At 30.0% G+C, this 21,320-nt stretch overlaps 1 protein-coding gene across 1 annotated transcript in view; it reads left to right on the top strand.

Annotated features, from left to right (window-relative positions):
- The window catches only part of LOC129956890 (mRNA-decapping enzyme 1A-like), a 39,567-nt gene that overhangs the window by 7,355 nt on the left and 10,892 nt on the right, over positions 1-21,320 (top strand). The window contains exons 3-5 of the mRNA XM_056068902.1: positions 17,421-17,548; positions 20,052-20,118; positions 20,205-20,328. Of these exons, the coding sequence (XP_055924877.1) occupies positions 17,421-17,548; positions 20,052-20,118; positions 20,205-20,328 (319 nt within the window). The remainder of the gene's footprint in view (positions 1-17,420; positions 17,549-20,051; positions 20,119-20,204; positions 20,329-21,320) is intronic.

Raw genomic sequence — 21,320 nt, 5'->3', positions numbered from 1 at the left:
AGGATGGATCTGAACTAAATTGATAGCAATTGATAAATTACATTTATTAAAATAGTCAAAATCATAATTCTAATTAATTATAAACCTTAGTTAAAAAACTTTAATTTTTAAGAAGTGTGTTTCATTAAGGAAATTTATTTATTTATTATTATTATTAGCATGTGAGAACATGATGTTGTTGGTTTGTTTTGGTATTTTTTAAGCCATAAAATACACGGACAGAAATATGGCGATTTATCGCCTTTGCGGCATCAATTTTTCGTTTTTAGGATTATTAGAAAATGGTAAAGAAGATTGTCACATTTGGCTACTTATTGCCAACAGAAAGTTACAACTTGGCGCGATTGTCCGCCATGTACCCGATTCTCCTGTCTGGACAAAACGTCTAAATTGTGTCAATCTATAAAAACTCGCCTAAAACTTACCATCTTGGATGGATACCAGAAATGATAACAAAAGGTCTTTTGGAAGTTACAAAAAAAAAAGTTGTTACCATTACATTTGGTGCGAAATCGCTCCAAATATTTCAACTTTGGTGATTGTAGTACATTAATTTTATGCCTAGTTGTAATCGTTATGACTTCCCTATGGAAATTGATGTTCATGTCTTCCAACATATAGTCTTTGTATTGTCCTAAAACTAAAAAAAAAAAAAAAAAAAGAATAAAAAGAATTACCTATTTAATTATTTTTTTGATTCTATAGTGTATCAATTTCTTATCTATATAGTTTTTAATTTTAATAATATTTTTAATTCAATTTACCAAAAAATACCATCAAATAATTACCATCAAAATATACAATTGCATGTTTTTACCAATAATTAACTCAGTTGTAGGATTTTCTCATCAATTTTTATTTCATAATCTATACATTCTTTAATTGGTAGTAAACTAATTCAAGTAATTCATGTGTTTCAATCGGATTTCTGCCGGATTGATACCACGTGACTTTAAAAAAAAACAATTTCACATGATAACTTGAAGTTTGCGATAACAGATATTATTTTTTCATTACTGATACCGGAAACTCCAATTTGTGACATGCTGTCTGTTATTACTTATTTTTACAATATCAGCTATGATTTATTTTATTTAAAACTAGAGAAGTATGTGACATTCATTACCTCCCCCCCCCCTAAAAAAAGAAAGGGAAAAAATAAAGTAGAGAGAAAGCGCTATCATTCACTGGTTGGTTTCATTTGGGTGATTTTCATTTTTTTTTAAATAAATGAAAATTATCGTGGCTATGTATGCATATATAAATCGATTTTTGCACACTTATTTTAAAGACAATAAAAGAATTTTAAAAAAATTAAGTGCAAGAGTTAATTAAATATTCAATTAATTAAAGATTTACCGAATTTTTGCCACTTTTCTACCGTAACTTCAGAGCAATTTTTATCGATCGTCTTTCAAAAAATATTTTTATATCACCTTAAAATTCAAAATTATACGAGACAAATGATGCCAATTTCATTTTTGCACAATATTTCTTTCAATTGTTATTTGTTTGTATTAAACAATGAAACGCGTTAAAGTTAATATCTTTGAATGACCCAACCATCATTTTTTAAAAATTGATTTATTTTAATAATAACTATATTTTTAGAAGAATTGCATTTGTTTGAAGTAGTTAATTAACAATGTCTAGAGGCGTTTTTGAATCACTACGCCAATCGTTCAAATAGAGACAAAATAAAAGAAAACTTTTGTCAGCTAATGAAGCAAATGTGCGCCGACAATAGCAGCTTCGAGCTGTGAAAAATTAACTAATATTTTTTATAAAAAATCTGTTAATATTAATAAATATATTATATATATTTTATAACATTTGTTATAAAAAATCTGTTATATTTAATAATGTTTAATTATTAAATATAAAAAAATCTGCTATTGCAAATTTCAAGTTATCATGTGAGAACATTATTATTTTTTAAATCACGTTGTATCAATCTGACAGAAAAGCAATGTTTTTTTTACCTTTTTTTTTAAATTATGTGAGCTCCAAATTTTTTTTCCAGATAGAAAAATTGAAAATGAAAATTAAAAAAAATTATATTATCATTATAATATATATATATATATGTATATATAATTCGATACTTTCTCTCGCTGTTTTGTGTTGATTCCCGTTTTATTCTTTGTGTTTCTTTCGGGCGATAACTTCTTACGACCCTGTTCTTTATTGGCCAGACAGGAGAATCGGATACATGGCGGGGTTTCGCGCCAGGTTGTAATTTTTTGTTGGCTATAAGTCGCGAAGTGTAACAATTTTCTTTATCTTTTTCTAACAACCCTAAAAGCGAAAAAAATTGATGCCTCAAAAGCGGTAAGTCGCCCATTTGTTGCCTACGCATTTTGTGGCTTAAAAAAACCTCAAACCAAAACAACATTATGTTCTCACATGATAAAAAATTAAAATATTTTAAATGCTATTAAATATTAATAACTAGAGGGACCATTTCCTTTAGTTATTATTTTATCCCGCTATCAAAACTAGGACCCAGAATCAAATATTTTTAAAGCAGTTTTATCGAGTTTTCTTGGCCTATATGACAAATGAAACTTCAGTTCTTAAGCCTTTTTCTGTCATTTAATATGCTTTATTTTGCCTATCATATTTTTTATCGTTCTTAGTAAATGAATAAAGCAATAAGGAACTAATTAATTCACCCATTAGTTCACCACAGTTTAGAAACTTTCAAAACATTTTGTTTAGACACTCAGATTGAGTTATTTTAAAATATATACAAAAAAAACAAAAATTCTCGTCTTATGAATGGGAATCACGTATCCAACCGTCCTGGAAGGTGTTGAAACGACCCTCGTTGCCAAATCCTTATTTCTAACTCACACGGTTTATATGTCTCACCGTCAGAAAAAAGACGTCACCGGTAGTATTAATAGTTGCCGTTCCCCTATTCCTCAGTTTGTTCATATTTATTTTGGCGCTGTTGTTTGCTGCTTTCTTGTATTTCTAAATGCATCTACGTCATTAGACCCAGGAAAACGAACGATTGCCTTCGAAAATTGGGTAAAAAGGATTCGGAGACATTTGATATATTAATTGCTTAATTTAGCTCATAGTCGTTTCATTTCGAGAATTTATATTAGTGTTATACTAGCCACCGTTACTGTGACTGCATCGACATTTTTTATTGACGTAGAAAAAGAAAAAAAAATGCATATAATTATACATCTTATAACTTTTTGAGTTTTTGTATTTAACTACTAAATATGCTTTAGAAATCTCAACTTTAATTTGAATAGTCATTAAGTAATTAATATTTAAAGATTTTGTATAAACAATCTTCGTTCTGACGTTTGTCAGAGGCAAATTTTGCACCTTAAGGAATGAGTCTTATTTTCTGCTCTCTTTTCGTTTTTATTTTTTACTTTCGCGTATACATGATATAGAGAAAGTTTAGTAATCGTCGGAAAATTCGAACTCGAGATTTTGAAGGAATCTCCACGTTTTCGACCGTCTTGAGTTCGAAAAACACATTTTTGGAAAAAGTCCGTCTGTCTGTTTGTGACGAAGAGAATTCAAAAACACTCTGAGTTAGACGTATGAAATTTGGTATGCAGATTTAAAACCAAATTAGTAGATTTCAATCAAATTTTGAGCAAAATCCGTTCAGAGGAAGTCTGTCTGTTCGGTTGTTCGGATATAGGTTAGCCTACAAAGTTATATTCAAGATAGCCTATAAGTTATAACTACAAAACGAAAATAGATGGAACGAAGACAGAACGAGCTAGATAGATAAAGCTCAGTATACAGATTTAATATCTTTAGCATAAACGCCTACCAAATTTTGAGCCAATTCCGACAAGGAGTGACCGTCTGTCAATCTGTATTTTCAGAAACATGTAAATGCGATAACTCAATGACTTAAATATATCAAATTTAATATGGGATTTTGTGACAACAAGGACAATTTTGTGTCTAATTTTTGTTTCAATCTATTGAGAAAGGCGCGTCTGAAACCAAAAATCGATTTTTGGATATTTTTAATTCTCTGTCGGGGATTAATCGCCAAAACACTCGCCAAGGATGACGCGATAGATCCAGCGAAAAAGCTAAATTCACGCCAAGGGTTAATATTTCATAACTATTGTACACCTATGCCATGTAAGGCATTCACTGAGGTAATATCTTTATTCGAGAGTATGCGAGAAAGTTTTGTGGAGACCACCCCAGCTGGTTTGTGATAGATATATAGCTCATACTATTTTAGAAGTTTTAAAGTACACTGACCTTCGCATTTGCACAATTTTTTTGCCTATATGTATTAAACATCCAATTGTATCACAGGAAAGGGTAGCAGTGCGCTTTTGACAAAATGTACGTTCTTTAAAAAAACTTCAGTCTTGCTTCTTTCTGAAACGTTTATTTATAAATTTAAAAAGATTTCAAAAGTTTTATTGAAAGCATGCCTCATATTGAAACATATAAATTGCTGAAAAACAAATTGAATCTTCGTATCATAAGCATAATGGAGGAAAAAAAAAAAAAAAAAAAAGCTTTGATGGAACATTAGCACCAACAATGAAAACGATATGAATCAAGTAGGTTGGTCTGTAGAGCGCCAACATAAGCAGAAACACAAACACAACATATTCATCTTTACCTCTACTAATTTTAAAGAAGAATGTATGTGTTTGACCTACATCTAGTAAACTTGGCACTTAAGTGGCTGAAATTTGCACCTCAGAGTGATATCTTTTTGAAATTTTAATTAAATAAAAATCAAGCGAAAATGTTGCATTTACCCCTCGATGATTTCTGGAAATATTGCAGCCCAAGAATAATTTTCAAATCGTCTTAAAATTCAAAAATGTATCTTTTTAATGATATCTATATAAATGAGATACAGTCATTTGTCTATTTTTATTGAATTTTAAAAAATATTTTAATGTATTTTTTTTTTGTTTAAGTGAAATTCAAATTGTTTTCATTATTGCTATTAATATTTCATCATGTAATTTCACTGTTGTTGAAGCTCACGACACTAAGTTTCTGCTTATTTTTCTGTGTTGAATAGGTTCCAATATTAGGCATCTTTTTAATATAATTTTTGAAATTTTGTTGCATTTAAAATTAAATTTCAGAATTGTACGGTGGTTGAAAATAGTTTTAAAATTCCCCCATTTTTAAATAATCCATCTCTTTCTTGTGATATATAATAGGATGCATGAAGATATAAAAAGAAAAATAAAGAAATACATAGTAAAATTAACGTAGCTGCATTTCTATCAAAATTTTATCATTAAAAATACTTTGAAGAAATCATTAAAAGTAAGCGACATAAAATATTTAATTGTAATCCCCCCCCATCAAAACGCTAGATTGTGGTGCTTCCCCGCTATAACTCAAAAATTATATTGCATTTTAACTTTTTTTTACGATATTTTAAAATAAAAAAAATTATTTTCAATTATTTATATTTAGTTGTTGTGCAGACTTTTATTGAATTTTGGCAAATTTTTAAATACATATGTATTGCTCAGTTTATAATTACGTAATCCGGCGAAATCTGTAACGCTGGGCGGAGCTAAAATTCTTTGATCTGCATCGTAATACAATATATCGACGTTTAGTAAAATTATTCTTTAATCTGTGTCATTATCGCATGCGCAAATTCCATTTCCTGTCTTGACATCAAACAGTTTCGACAAAATTTTTTTAATTGATTGATTTATTGGGATGCGAAAAAATCTAGCTATGAATAAAAATTAATTTTGGGATCATAAATGCTGGATTGTTGCAAAGGTCAATGATCTGTGATTTGCAGCTTTTTTAATTTTATATTTATTCTGATTCATTGGAGGTTATTGCCAATATTTACTTTCGCCATTATTTTTATTTTGTATTTGGCATCACATTTTTTTGTCAGTGAATCACTAATTATTTCCATCCAATTTTAGTAATTAGCTCAGATTTGAGTGAATATTATGAGTAGAAGTAAAAAAAAGAAAATCTTTAATTGTAGCTTTGTATTTGCATCTATTATATAATTTTATACTATCTTTTATTTTATAATATTATTTAATTTATTATGCTATTATATACTATACTACTTCTATTTAAATTACACCACAAATGGTTTTACTTTCTCGTATATGTAGTACAGTAATCTTCAAAAAATTCGAACTTAAACTTTTGATGAATCTCCACGTTTTAGCCCTCTCTTGAGTTCATAAAACACATTTTTAACAAATGCCCGTCTATCTATCTGACAAAGATAACTCAAAAACGCTTTGAGCTAGACGGTTGAAATTTGGTACACAGTCTTTACATCGAATGTGCAGACTTCTCTCAAATTTTGAGTAAAATCTGTTCAGAGGAAGTGTGTTTGTTCGGCTAATCGAATATAAGTTAACACGATAGTTATAAAACGGAGAGAGCTAGATAGATAAGATTCAATGCGCAGATTTAACATCTAAAGTATAGACACCTGTCTACACTTGTTTACAGGTGTCTACACTTGTTTACAGGTGTCTACGCTTGTTTACAGGTGTCTACACTTGTAGACACCTGTACACTTGTAGACACCTGTAAATGTAGACAGGTGTCTACACTTGTAGACACCTGTCTACATTTGGGTTTACAGGTGTCTACCTGCAAACCCAAATCCAAGTACGGAATGATTGTCTGTCGATCTTTTCTTTCAGAAACATGTATATGCAATGATTCAAAAATGCAGTGTCTTAAATATATCAAATTTGGTATCGGACTTTGTGACTACAAATGCAGTTTCGTGTCAAATTTTTGTTTCAATCGATTGAGAAAAATGTATTTAAAACACAAATGCGATTTTTGGATATTATTAACGCTTGCCAAGGGTAATCGCCAAAGATGACACTTAGATTCAGTAAAATGCTTAAATTCACACCAAAAGTTAATATTTCGTATCTATTGTGCGCCAGTGCCATGTTAAGCGTTCTCTGGTGTGACAAATTTATTAGAGAATATGCGAGAAAGTTTAGGGGTGACCACAACACCGGGTTTCTTAGGCATTTCGCCAAAGCGCGTGAAATTTTCTTCTTCAACTCTCGTTAATTAATCAGTGGCGAGCATAACTGAAGTATTGTTTAGAGGATAACTGCATGTCTTGACGTTCTCCTCTTCAACAATAGATTTTTTTTTGTTGTTGCAATGAAATTCAAGCCGTTTTCATTGCTTTGCCAAATAATTTATCAGATGATTGTCTTCCTTTGTTGAAAGCTAATTAGGAAGAATTCTGCTTATTTTCTGTATAGTTTACGATTATCTCAAAGTCGCAATGTAAAATGACAATTTTTTTAAAGTGACTTGAAAACAAGATTTGCATTGCTGACATTATAGAAGGTATTTTGAACTGTTGTCATTTTACGTAGGAAGTAATCTCTTTTGTTTATATATATATATTGAGTATTTAAAAAAGTTCCTAATAAAGTACTTTAGATATCATTAAAGAAGTTGTAATGTAAAATACTCATATACCTTTGATCCATCATTGTATCAGGATTTTTAATCAAAGAAAGACAGTCTTTATCAATCTCCATTCTTTAATTGGCGTATTTACATGTAGGTGACATTTGAAGTGGTTATAAAAGATATCTAAAATAATGACTTTCAGAAGTTCATAAGTCAGTCAATATTTGTCACCAAGATCGCAGAATTTTGATTGCGGAAACTTTTTTATCTTTAAATGAATTTAAGGCTACCAAATGGGTGACTACTTCAGTCGCTACTACTCTTCCCGTGAGCAACATAAAGAAACATATTAAACTGCTTCTTTATTCTAAATAGCAGAGGCAGTGGGACTTGGAGACAACCAGCCAACTTCATATTATCAAACCCCATTTGCAACCTTGACCCTCATTAGCGAACAGAAAAGCAGATACTATTTTAACTCGTTTACGCATTGAAGACACTAGATTCACCCATATTCACTTGTTGCTAGGCGAACAACCATCTCTGTGCTCGAGATGTCATTGTCAAAATGTCTGTCTAACATTTATTGTCAATGTCCAGCATTTACAGTTTTTTCAAAAGTCTTGCACTCCATTATCTTTCTTGCTTGATAAGATATCTCATTTCCAACTCTTTGCATTTTTAAAGTCCATAGGGTTTATCCGTTTATTTAAGTCTTGATTACATTTTAGAGTTTCTACACGTATTCCCTTTGATGACTGTTTGAAAATGGTATAATTTTACCTATTGCTTGGCGCAGTATAGTCAACATTATGGCTCTTGTGCCAAAAAATACCAAACAAATCAAAATCAAATTAATTGATTTTAGGCCTGGTTCTGCTAGGTATGGACAGTATTCCATGCACGAAGGCGGCCACATTTGTCCTCAACAAACCACAATTATCTCTAGATGGGGATTATATTTTCCTATTGAATGTCAGTGATGTATTTTTAAAAAGAAAAAAAAAGGGGGGGGATAATAACACATAAATTATGGTACTAGGTATTGATGTACCTAGTACACCAATCAAAACTTTTTGGAGTGTTCAGTGATTGTTTCTTCGTTAGAGTTAAAAGTACAAAAATTCATATTCCATGTGCTATTTTTTTTCTGTGAATTTTGCTAAAGAATGAAGTAATTTGTAGCCGATTAATTAAATACATTTGGTTAAATTTGTTTATTTCTACCTACAAAGAAATTTTCTTTCTTTTATGGTGGCATTAAGAACTACGCAAAAATTTTAAATTTAAAATGCATTGATTTAGAAAAAGAATGAAGAATTATACTGGATTTCACAATCGATATCTTAGTACCAATAATGGCACGCTACGTTATTTTTACTGATATAATTTTTGCATTAAAGATTTGGACCAATGAGAAAAGAATTTCTTTTAATATTTTGTTTCCATTTTCATTGTCTATTCATTCATATATATGTAATGATATTTTAATTCTAATTTCAATTTAATTTCCCAGATTTTATCTTAATTTAGCCCATAGTAACTTCATTCTAAAAATATTCTCTTGTTTCGTGATCCAATTCCACTTTCGGTTTAAGTAATTCCTCTGTAAAACTAATGCGCCATTAGTACTACGTATCAAATGAAAGTGATACTTTCGTTGCCCTTCTCAAGGTCAACACGTATTGAATTAGCGCGTGGCGGGAAATCCCATTTTATATAAGACTAGTGATCATAGATAGCCCTCTCTTTCTTACTTCTGCTTTTGAGCCGCACTGCGTCTTCTTGTAAATAATTATGCTTTCACGAAATGGATATTAAAATTAATTTAAAAATATAACATGTCTCTTCGACGTCTTCGAACCTGCATTCTGCTTCAACCAAAATAATGTTACACACACGCGCGCACACACACACACACACACACACACACACACACACACACACACACACACACACACATGATCACCTCTATTCCATTTTTTTAAAAAAATCAATGCTTACGGGGGCGATCACTCTGTCCTTTGATATAATTATTTTCCTGAGAATTTAGTAAATGAAAATTGTGCATAAGATGCTCATTTTCTGTTTTAGACACTCAAGATAGAAATATGCGTTTAAATATATCATGTACCAAAAATCCGCTCAGTAGGTTCAAAAAAGGTTTTCTTGTGTTTTGATTCTTAAGAAGAGACTTTTTATATCTCCGATTAAATTTTTAATTCCTGTCAACACATCAGATCTTTGCGAAAATGGAGTTTTCATCCATGCTATGAAATAATAATAATAATAAAAATATTGAACACGTTGAGACTTGAAACGTACTTACGCTTGAATTAAAGTGAGCTAAATTCCGACTTAAGTCGAGTTACAACGAAGCAAGCTCATTCGTCTTATTCCTCATCAGAATCAAATCTTAACATTTTCTACCAGATATCATTACTATCCAATATTTATTATTGTATGTAATATATTTATATTTTACTTTATTACAACGCAAAAGATACATTTGCAAATATAATTAAATAATATAAGCTAAAAATGTTTAGTTCTTTTATTATCAACGCTCAATTCAAGATATATAAATTAATAATTGAAAAATGCTTTTATGATGGTACATATATTTTTGATTCTTTCTTATCTGGTAACATATTTTAAAAATCTGTCTTATGGCATGCTGAGGTTGCTGTAATTAAATGGCACGGATATTGGCCACCCTATGGAATGGGTCTGATTAAATTATTCGAGAAAGTCAAAAGTAGAATACCTCCTGAAGAATCTGCTTTGCATTCATGGTGCTTGTTTACAAGCAAATAAGTAAGAGTTGGTACTAATTATTCATGGTACTTGTTTTACAACTTTTAAATGTGGGTTGTGAATTTTTCCTATCAGTCACTTCTCTTGTAGTAAGAATTATTTGATCAAGCCGGAGACCGAATTAAATGAGAAAATTAGAACATCTCCCGAAAGGTTGCCGTGTATTCGCACGGTTCCTGTTTACAAGCACCTTTAAATGCTGTTTGTTGGAAGTGTTTCTATCAGCTTTTCTCTTTATATTATTATTCTTTCCCCATTATAATGCACGTCCATTAGTGAACATCCCTCCAAGTACTTCACAGTCCTTGTTTACAAGCACCGTTAATCGTGGTTTATGAAATGTATCATGTGGTTAGTGAAATGTGGTTAGTAACATCTTTCCTTATTATCTTAAGCATTATTCTTTTTCCATTATAATACACGTCCATTAGTGAACAGTCTTTGGTCACGATTATTATTTAGAAGAGCTTTTAAATCAAATAAGACTTGCGAAATTATGTCTGTCATACTTTTCTCATCATAGTAAGGGTTATTCTTTTCTTTATTATAATGTACCTCCATTAGTGGGCATCCCATTCATTATTGTATTCACAATCCCTATTTATAAGTACGTTTAAATGCGGTTTGTGAACCTGTTTCTCCTATCTTTTCCCATTATATTTAGCATTGTTTTCCCCCATCAGAGTACACGTCTATTAGTGAACATTCTCTAAAAGGCTACCATGCATTTTTGATTCCTCTTTAGAAGCACCTTTAAATTATATGGGGTTATTGAAACTGCTTTTTGTTATTTATTTCTCATTGTATTAAGCATTATTCTTTTCCCATTATAATGCATCCCCAATGCACGTCACCATGCCTTGAAGGACTTCCATGTATTCATTATGTATGAGCATTTTTTAATTCTTTGAATGTGGTTTGTATTAGTATTAAGCACCTTTGAATGTGGTTTGTGAAACTGTTTCTATCATTCCTTTCCCATTATATTAAGTATTATTCTTTTGCTCCGAAATACACGCCCATTAGCAGGTAATGAATGAACCAATCTGTACGGAGATCAGTATTGTTCAAGGAGTGAGTTGGGGGGGGGGGCAAGAGGTTATCTTTGGTTGACTGTCGGGATGAGTGGCAAATACCATCTGCTTTGTTCTGTCCTACGCTGGATGACGTCCAAGGGCTATTTACAAAGCATAATTAAGGGCCACCTGGTTTCTTGTTTGATGAAACAACCTTCTAACTGTGCCGACACGATTACGGACCTCTGTCGCCTTGCCTTGGTTTTGATCCAGGCGCATATTGTTTCGAGATGACACTTAAAATCAATTATTATTTATAAAATGATTATTCAGCATTTCGGTAGAGGTTCCTTTCCTCGTCTTCGCCTCTCCTTAAATTTAAGCATGGCAGAAAGAGTATTGAAAAAAAGTATTCGTATTCTAAAATTCTGTACGTTGGAAAGTTTACTAGCTTTTGACTGTTTTGTTCATTCTTTTGACTGTTTTGTATATTCCATTGACTTTTTTGTATATTCTTTTGATACTTTAATATATTCTTTTCACTTTTTTATATATTCTTTTGACTCTGTGATATATTATTTTGACACTTTGATATATTCTTTTGACTATTTTGATATATTTTTTGAGTTTTTTTTTTGTATATTTTTTTGGCTTTTATATATATATATATATATATATATATATATATATATATATATATATATATATATATATATATATATATATATATATATATATATATATATATATATATAATTTTGACTCTTTGATATATTCTTTTGGCTTTTTTAATATATTCTTTTCACTTTTTTATACATTCTTTTCACTTTTTTATATATTCTTTTGACTGTTTGGTATATTCTTTTGTATATTTTTTGACTACTAGCAGAAACGTCATTGTTTTGTTTTTTGTGGCCTGTATTTGCAGCATTTTCTTTGTGATCTTGCTTTATTACGTTTGTAATTTATACATTATTATTACATTATCAATATTGAGAATGTTATTATTATACAATTAAAAATACATGCCATTGAAGATTGTCTAATGATTTCATCTCCACCAATTTCTACCCTCAAAAGTATGTATCTTCATTATCTCTTCTACTCCCCTGTTCGCTGGAATATTGGTTGTGTTTGTTTTTACTTAAATTTTTAATGCATAACTTAATGTTTATGTTTTCCCCATTAAAATATTTTTAAGCATCAAAGGCGTATTATTTTAATAATCTTATGACTGTTCATTTCGTTGTGTAAACAAGCAGTTTTAATAGAAACAAATTCCATATCATCATACAGTTATTAAAATTATAACTGTTCTGTTTAACTGTCTCCCACATATTGTAACTTCACTTTCTTATTTCTGACATGAACTACATAGATATTAAACATAATGTTTCTTTCTTGGGTTTCAGCGATAAAAGAAAATCCCGTGATTAAATATTTCATGAAATAATAAAAACACTTTGAATTTCAGTTAAACAATGAAATGTATTGTTAAAAATTATGCGCAAAAAATGTTCTTAAAAAATTGCCAAAATTAAGGAAAAATTGGAACAACAGCTAAAAGGGCATCGTTAAATGGTCGATTTTTTTAAAATGTATAAAAATCATTTAAAAAAATTGTGCAAAAATGATTTCGACAGTTATCGCAGAAAAATGCATTAATTTCGTTTAATTTTTAATTAAATTTCTACATAATTTTTTATTGAAATTGTTGCTAAGTGCACATTTGCACCCTCCCAATTATGTTTGTGCCAAATTTGGTAGCTCTAGATGAAAAAATTAATCAACTAGAGAGCCAACATCCACATAGACGTTTATTTTTATTAATAGTAGAGATTGTTCTTTCATATGTTGAAAACCCATTCGATAAAATTCAGTTATATATCATTCTTTTACGGTTATATATTCTCTCAGTGTAAAAGAGAATCAACACAAAAATATAAATGTATATTATTATAAGATTTCTACATGCTGAAAAATAAAAGGAATAATTATTTTCATTTAAAAGATATAATACAAGGTGAAATATTTCAGAATCCTGAAAGTATATTGTTTGATTGTTTTAGTCAAATTTATACTTCAACGTTAATTCTTGATTTTTGCTCATGTAATTATAACGTCCTATTGCGAATGATGTGCAAGAATTATTTATACTTTTCTGCAGCATTTTCTATATTCGCTCTATTTTAAATATAGGTAAGTAATTATAAATGAAATAAAAGCTAATTTGTTTGAAAATTCTGCCTCGAACTTTTCAGTATGTGAAATTCGAAAACCATTTTTTCCTTCTAAACAAGATTATGAATAATTTAGCTGACGATAAATAATATAATATATGAGAATATATTATATTAATATAACTTTGTATAAATGATACTAAGATAAGAATAAATAATATTAATTCTCCTTGGATAATTAATATTATTTGCATGAATTATATTCTATAAATAATATTAAGATGTTATATTCAGTCGATTGTTAAGTCTATAAGTATTTTTTTAATTGAAAAATAATTTCAGAAAAATGAATGAAATAAATAAACCTTCTTTTTCTTTCTAAATATGTAAAAAGGATTTATTCAAAATAATAATATTTTGAAATAGAAGTATATATATTTTCATAAATATATTTATTTTTCAATAGTTAATAAAGTACAATGCATATTTTTTTATAAATTCCATCAAAATAAATTATTGTCCGATAGGAAATAATAATCGAATTTAATATTTAAAAAAAATATTTTGTTAACGATTATTTCTTTTATTTAGTTTCAAAAACTTTTGTCATTTAAAGATTCACATACAATGGAATAAATTCTGTATATGCATCGACTAAATTTCAATATTTAAAAGCAAAACTGAATTAAAATATTTCAAAAATAGATTGACATTTAGTCCTAGATTTGTATTAGTAAACATTATATTGAGTAATTGCAAACGATATTCGTATGAGCAATTGCTAACGATATTAATGAAAATGATTATCATTTCTTGTTTATATTTACAATTGTATTTTAGTTGTATTATTATTTTAGTAGTTAGATAATGGCAATACTAAAACATATTGTTTAGTGATTAAACCTGTATTTTTGATAAACCTGTGTAAAGGATCATTACTAGCTTATTCATGCAGTATAAGCTAGTAAAGTTTTGTCTAAAATAATTATATTAAAAAATTTCGTAAACTGTTTTTGCTATGAAGGTTAATTTATGACAGCAGCGTTTCATTAAATCGTTGTAATGTATTTCTTAATGGTATTCAGCTAGCTATACATACATTTATGGTTAAAAACTATATATCATTAGATTTAAATCTTTTCATGCCAACACTTACTTATACTTAAAGATAAATACTTTTTTTCTTTGAAATTTTTCATCTGTTTCATTTAGAAATATTAAACTCTGTTTAATTAGGCCTTTATATTGTTCACAATTAATTTTCAAAAACAGATTATTTATTTATTTTTTACGAAAATTTAAAGCCCAAAGTACATTTTAATGAAAAAAGAGTTAAATCGTAAATTCCTGTCAATTGCGAATTTTTTTTAAAAGAAATCATTTTTAAATAAAAGTAGGTTTTTTTTTTCCAAAAAAAAAGCAATTACTTACCCAGGCCAAATCATTGTTACCGTTGTATATTCCAACGATTTATCCTATATCTATGCTAATTCAGCCTGTATGTTCCGATGTCGAAAACACACAAAAAGCAATAAATAAATCTGCTTTCGAATTCACACAGAATCGAATCACCACCACCGGCCCGATCCCTTAGGCAAGCTGCATCGACTGGAGGCAAAGATCGTTTGGCACCCCAAAAATACCACCCAACTCCTCTCGACACAGTCCTTCCCTTGTTTTTGTTTCTGCGTGTTATTTCGAGCGATTCTGCCTCAAAAAGCAGCAGCCTTGCGTCCTTCCTGTATCGCTACCGCCGAATGTGACGAGAAGTGACTCAAAACTTCCCAGGGAACAAAAGACTCTTAATTTCATTTGTTTCCCTGGCCCGGCTTGCTTGTTTGTTGGATGTTGGCAAGTGGACTTCCTACTGTTTTCGCCTGGCTCTCTTTTTTTTTTTTTTTTTTTTTCCGCTATTACATTCAATGTTTCGAGTTGTAAGTGTTTCTTTCACCCAGGGATTGTAGTGGATTTCTTTTGGGAGTCGTAATGACTCGTACCTAATTAGTTTGATGTTCTCATATGATCATTAAAAAATATTTTTTTTGAATTAATTTTAGTTAGTTTCTTGCTTTCAAATGAAGAGTTGCATTTTATTTTATGCGGATGTCCAATTTTTATTCTTTAATTTATTCTTAGCATCTAATATTTTTTAATATATTCTTAATTATATATTAGCAACGGTATATTTTTAATTTTTCATTACCAAGGTGTCCGTAGAACAACTATTTTAATCGTGCACAGATTCGAACTTCGAGATTTTGACGATTCGCCACATTTTAAATATTCCTAAGTCCGAAAAAAAACAACTTGTGGGAGTGGTCTCCTTAAAACTTTCTTGCATACTCTCTAATCAACTTGTTATGCCAGAAACCGCCTTGCATGGCACTGGCTTACAATAGCTACGAAATATCAACTTATTTTGTAGATTTAATATTTTTACTGAATCTATCGTGTCATCCTTGGCGTGTTATTTGGCGATTAATCTCTGGCGTGCTTTAATAGTATCCTAAAATTGAATTTGGGCTTTAGCCATGTTTTTCTCAAAAGATTGAAAAAAAGATTAGACACAAAACTGCACTTGCAACTACTTTTGTGTAAATGCACAAAATCGCAGAACAAATTTTATATATGTTTTAACCATTGCTTTTTTGAAATATAGCGTTTACATGCTTCTAAAAGTGCAGACCGATAGACAGTCAACATGTTGTTTTGTTTTTGGCTGAACATTGGACAGGTGTTTACGCTATAGATGTTAAATTTGTGTACCGAATCTCATCAATATGGCTCTTTTCGTTTTTATTTATCGTGTATACATAAATTCAGACAGACGGACTTCCACTGAACGGATTGTGCTGAAAATTTGATAGATATCAGTAAATTTTGTTTTAAATCTGTGTACTAAATTTCAACCGTCTCAGAGTTTTTTTGAGTTATCTTCGTCACAGACAGACAGACGGACATTTTCCAGAAATGTTCTTTTCGAACTTAGGGAGGTTTAAAACATGGAAATCCGTCAAAATCTCGAGTTCGAATTGTTTGATGATTACTATTTTTTCACTATATGTAAACGAGAATTTAAAAGATTGATTTTGGTATTTTGTTTGTTTGGCTACATCCACGTCTGTATAAAATAGTTCAAAACCGTAATGCGACTATTGAATGTAATTTGGAATGTTTCCCATATTTAATTAATTAGAATGTCTTCCACATTTTTGATTACTTCCGTCAAAAGAAAAACCAAATTTGTTCACAGTTTCTTTTTAATCTCTTAAGTTTAAGACAACCCCAAAAAGTTCTTGATTTTTCGCTAAATCCTCAAAAACCGAAAAATAGGCAAAATATACATAATTAATTTGTGGAAGAGAAGGGAAAACCAATTTTTGACTTGGATTTGCTCTTCAGAATGCGAATGTTTTTATGAAGTGCAAATCCTAGTCAGAAATTGGTAGTAACTATAAATTCCCAATAGTAGTTAGTGGAAAATTAGCATTTAGTCGAAATCATCCAGTGACCAACAATGAGGGTTGTTTCCATTACCATGAAGAACAGTAAGTACTGCCTTATTAATTGCAAGATGAGCATGCGAGAGTGTTTTTAGTATTCTTTACTTAAACGTCTGGATATAGCAATCAAAAAAGTAGCAATGCATTTGAAAATTAATGTGGAGATATTTAAATTAATCATTTGCATTTTTGCGTCCGAAATAAGTAATTTTATTGTTTTTGAAAAACCGTTATTCTTTATGGAGTATCGAAACACTATTATATTACATAGTTATTCAAACCATCCAGAAGTATATTACAACAACAACAAAAACATTTTTTTTTGTTTTGTTTTGTTTTAAAAGTTTTAATAATAGCTGTTTTATGTCATTTTACCCGAACCACTGTTTAGTGGTGGGAATATCCTTTTGTATATTTCTAAGTGTATTTGAATAGTTCTGTGATTTAATCTCGCATGATGTGATAAGTTTGTTCTCCCCCAGGTCTGTGCAACCTTACTATGGGTTGATCATTGTAAATCGCATGAACACCACCAACTTCATTGAATCGATCACTGGAGACATGCAGTTTGAGTTGCAGGAGCCTTATCTCCTCTACAAAAACAATTCAGGTAAGTCTGAAGAAGTTCAGCGTTGGTTTTTTCTCCTCGTATGCGTAGTTCAGAGAAAGTACAGTAATCGTCAGAAAAGTCGAACTCGATTCTGACGAATCTCCACATTTTAGATCTCCTTGAGTTCGATAAACACATTCCTAGAAAATGTCCGTCTACGACAAAGATAATTCAAACGCTTAGAGCGAAACAGATGAAATTTGATGTACGGTCTGTAGACCAAATCAATCAAATTTGAGAAAATCTGTTCAGAGAAGATCTGTCTGTCGGACTGTTTGAATATAAGTTTGAATAACATAACTACAAAACGAACAGAGCTAAATCGATAAATTCATCGTATAGATTTAAAATCTATAATGTAGACATCATATTTTGGACCAGATCTAATAAAAGGCTTACTGTCAGTTGGTTTCTACTTTCAGAAACATATAAACGCGGTAACTCAAAAACACTATGGCATAAATATATTAAACTTGGTATGGAATTTTGTGAAGCATAAATATATTAAACTTGGTATGGAATTTTATGAAGCATAAATATATTAAACTTGGTATGGAATTTTGTGAAGCATAAATATATTAAACTTGGTATGGAATTTTATGAAGCATAAATATATTAAACTTGGTATGGAATTTTGTGAGGCATTAATATATTAAACTTGGTATGGAATTTGGTGAAGCATAAATATATTAAACTTGGTATGGAATTTTATGAGGCATAAATATATTAAACTTGGTATGGAATTTTGTGAGGCATAAATATATTAAACTTGGTATATAATTTCATGAGGCATAAATATATTAAACTTGGTATGAATTTTGTGAGGCATTAATATATTAAACTTGGTATAGAATTTTATGAGGCATAAATATATTAAACTTGTTATGGAATTTTGTGAGGCATAAATATATTAAACTTGATATGGAATTTTGTGAGGCATAAATATATTAAACTTAATATGGAATTTTGTGAGGCATAAACATGTTAAACTTGGTATGGAATTTTGTGAGGTATAAATATATTACACTTGGTATGGGATTTTGTGAATACAAGTGTAGCTTTTTAACCAACTTTTGTTTCAGTCGGTTAAGAAAAACATGCCTAAAATACAGATTCGATTTTTCGGATGTTATTAAACGCATGCCAGGGATTAATCGTCAAATAGCTTGCCAAGGATAACACGATAGATTCAGTAAAAAATGTTAAATTCATGCCAAAGGTTATATTTAGTAACTAATGTACGCCAATGGCATGCAATTCGTTCTCTGGTATAACACTTTATTAGAGAGTATGCGAGAAAGATTTGGGGGGACCATCCCCACTGGCTAAGCTATAAAAATGTTTCATCCATCTCTTTTTTGTTATTAATTGTAGGAGCTTTTATTTGAGAAATATCTAAAACCGAAGGTGGTTTATGAAGACATTAGATCTTGAATTTCATTTTAAGTTTTCGAAATGGAAATCACGTGGTCAAAAGGAAGCGACAAAAACATTTTTTGTTAAAATGAAAAGATCGCTCAAATGAGGGTTTGTGGTAATAGTTTGAAAAGGTTATTATTATCTTTACAGAGCATGGTTATGTTAGAAAATGGATGGAAGAGTTGTAAATGATAAGAAAAGAATCCATAAGTCTATGGCATAAAGATTTAAAGGTTGCAGTTGAAGATGGGATGTTAGGATGCAAGTCGCTCATTATACCGCAAAAATGATTCTATCGGATAAAAAGTGGCAAGATGTTATTTTTCCACCGAAAAATTAAGAATTTTGGGACACCATTCTATCCTCCCCCCCTTTGCAAGTAAAGGATCACTCGTTTTGTTTCATTTTGAATTAACTTTTAGGATTATGTATTTTTTATTTATCTAATTTGTCTCGTACGCGATTTCATTTAAACAACTCAACGATTTGCGGAAAAAAAATGCAAACGATAATGTAAGGAAATTCTTTCAGAATTCTCTTTTGAGTAAATATTAGTTTAATTAAAATTCTTTTCTTACAACTATGAGCATTATTTTGTCACAAACGAATTTCCCTGGTTCCATATCGATTTTACGAATGAAAAGAATCTGATGTTCTAGTATTTTGGTAATTAGAGAAGTTTGTTGTATAGTATTTTGTCTACTAAATGCTGATGCAACATAATTATTTATACGTTTTAGATAAAAATCCTAAAAAATCCTGTCATTCTCTTCATGTTTTGAAATTAAATCTATGAAAAGAAGGCTGAAAATATAAAATGAAAATTATGTTGTTGAATATGAGAATTTTTGATTAAAAAATGTGTCACATTATTGGGTGTTTGTCTTGTGCATACATATAATTGAATATTGTAAAAGTTCTACTAAACATTTGACCTTCCTTGCCTTTTGAATGTTTGTTAAAAATTCATGAGATTTCCCCCCTATTTTTTAAAGAATATAAATATGTTAACTTAATTTAAAGTTTTATATGATATTTTAGTTATGTTTACACAATAACTTATTTGTGTATTATCTGTTTACAGGGGAGATTATTGGATCATGGTTTTATGAAAAAAAAGATCTAAAAAGGATCACGAAGAAGATACAAACGTAATGGTTGCATGCAACATTCATTTAGTTTATTCTGACCTCTATTAACTTTATGTTAAGCTTTTGATTAAATTTTATTTTTATAGAATCATTCTGCAGCAAAGTGGAAGACATCCTCGCATGAGATGTGCTTCGGACAGCGACACTAAAGATGTTGCCACTTCGCCAAATATCATAGCTTTGCTTTCTCATGCTCAGAATGAATATATGGTAACTTGTCTTGGTTATCTTAGGAAGGTCCATTTTATGATTGTTTTAAATCTTATGGCCTTAAGTTCTTTAGAGATTTAGATACCATTTTAGGTAGATCCCTATAGGAAAATTGCCTATTGCCTGACAAGAATTCAAGAACATTTCGGCAGTTCTTCACCTATCATGGTCTCTAGAATCCAAAACCAAGTTTCTTTCAAAAGTTTTTATATATACGTATAACACTTTGCCATGTTATCTTGTGAACCGGATTTTAACTGCCTTGGAATATGTTGTTAGAAATATAAAAAATCTCGGACGAGTTCGTAAATGGTCTAACTAGCTCAAAGGGGGTGAAAATGCTGGGGGGAGTTGCAATTCTCTTTTTGCTATAACTTTCATAATATTGAAGACTGAAAATTAAATCCAATTAGCCACATTAGCGCCTCATTAAAAGAACAACTTTTGCATTTGAAGTTTTTCGGTAACTGCAAAATCTTAGAAATTAGGGGCTGAAAAATGATTTTCACGCAATAATTTTTGATTTTTTATATCGACTATTTATGTTGTCAGATAGTAACTCAGATGTAATGAAATTCATCTTTGCCTTCCAGCTTGCCGAGAGGAATTTTTATATTCTGTTTTCTTTTGCCTTTGAAGGTGTGCTATGTTAAATTGCATTATTTTGATTGACGCAAGAATTGTAACTTATTCCATGGAATAATTAAATGATTGGCTAGCAAACATGGATTTGGTTCATTTTGCAATGGAAAATTATCCTGACATATTTGGTTAATTTTCTTTAGAAATTTTGAATAGAATTACTACTTTTTGCTCATAATTTTATGTATCAAATTCATTCAGATAGAAAGCTATAAGATATTATCATTATTTGGGATTTTCTCTTACTTTGCACTGAGCTTCAAGTAGGCGCTAATAATACGGCTAAATTCAGAATTATTGCTTTGTACTTGTTAGTGTATTAATAGGCTTTTGCCTGTGGTATTTGATTA

The sequence above is a fragment of the Argiope bruennichi genome, chromosome 11, assembly GCF_947563725.1.
Source record: "Argiope bruennichi chromosome 11, qqArgBrue1.1, whole genome shotgun sequence".
In the NCBI taxonomy this organism is placed as follows: domain Eukaryota; kingdom Metazoa; phylum Arthropoda; class Arachnida; order Araneae; family Araneidae; genus Argiope; species Argiope bruennichi.
Note: the sequence above shows the minus strand (reverse complement) of the source record. Positions and strands in the feature narration are given on the sequence as shown.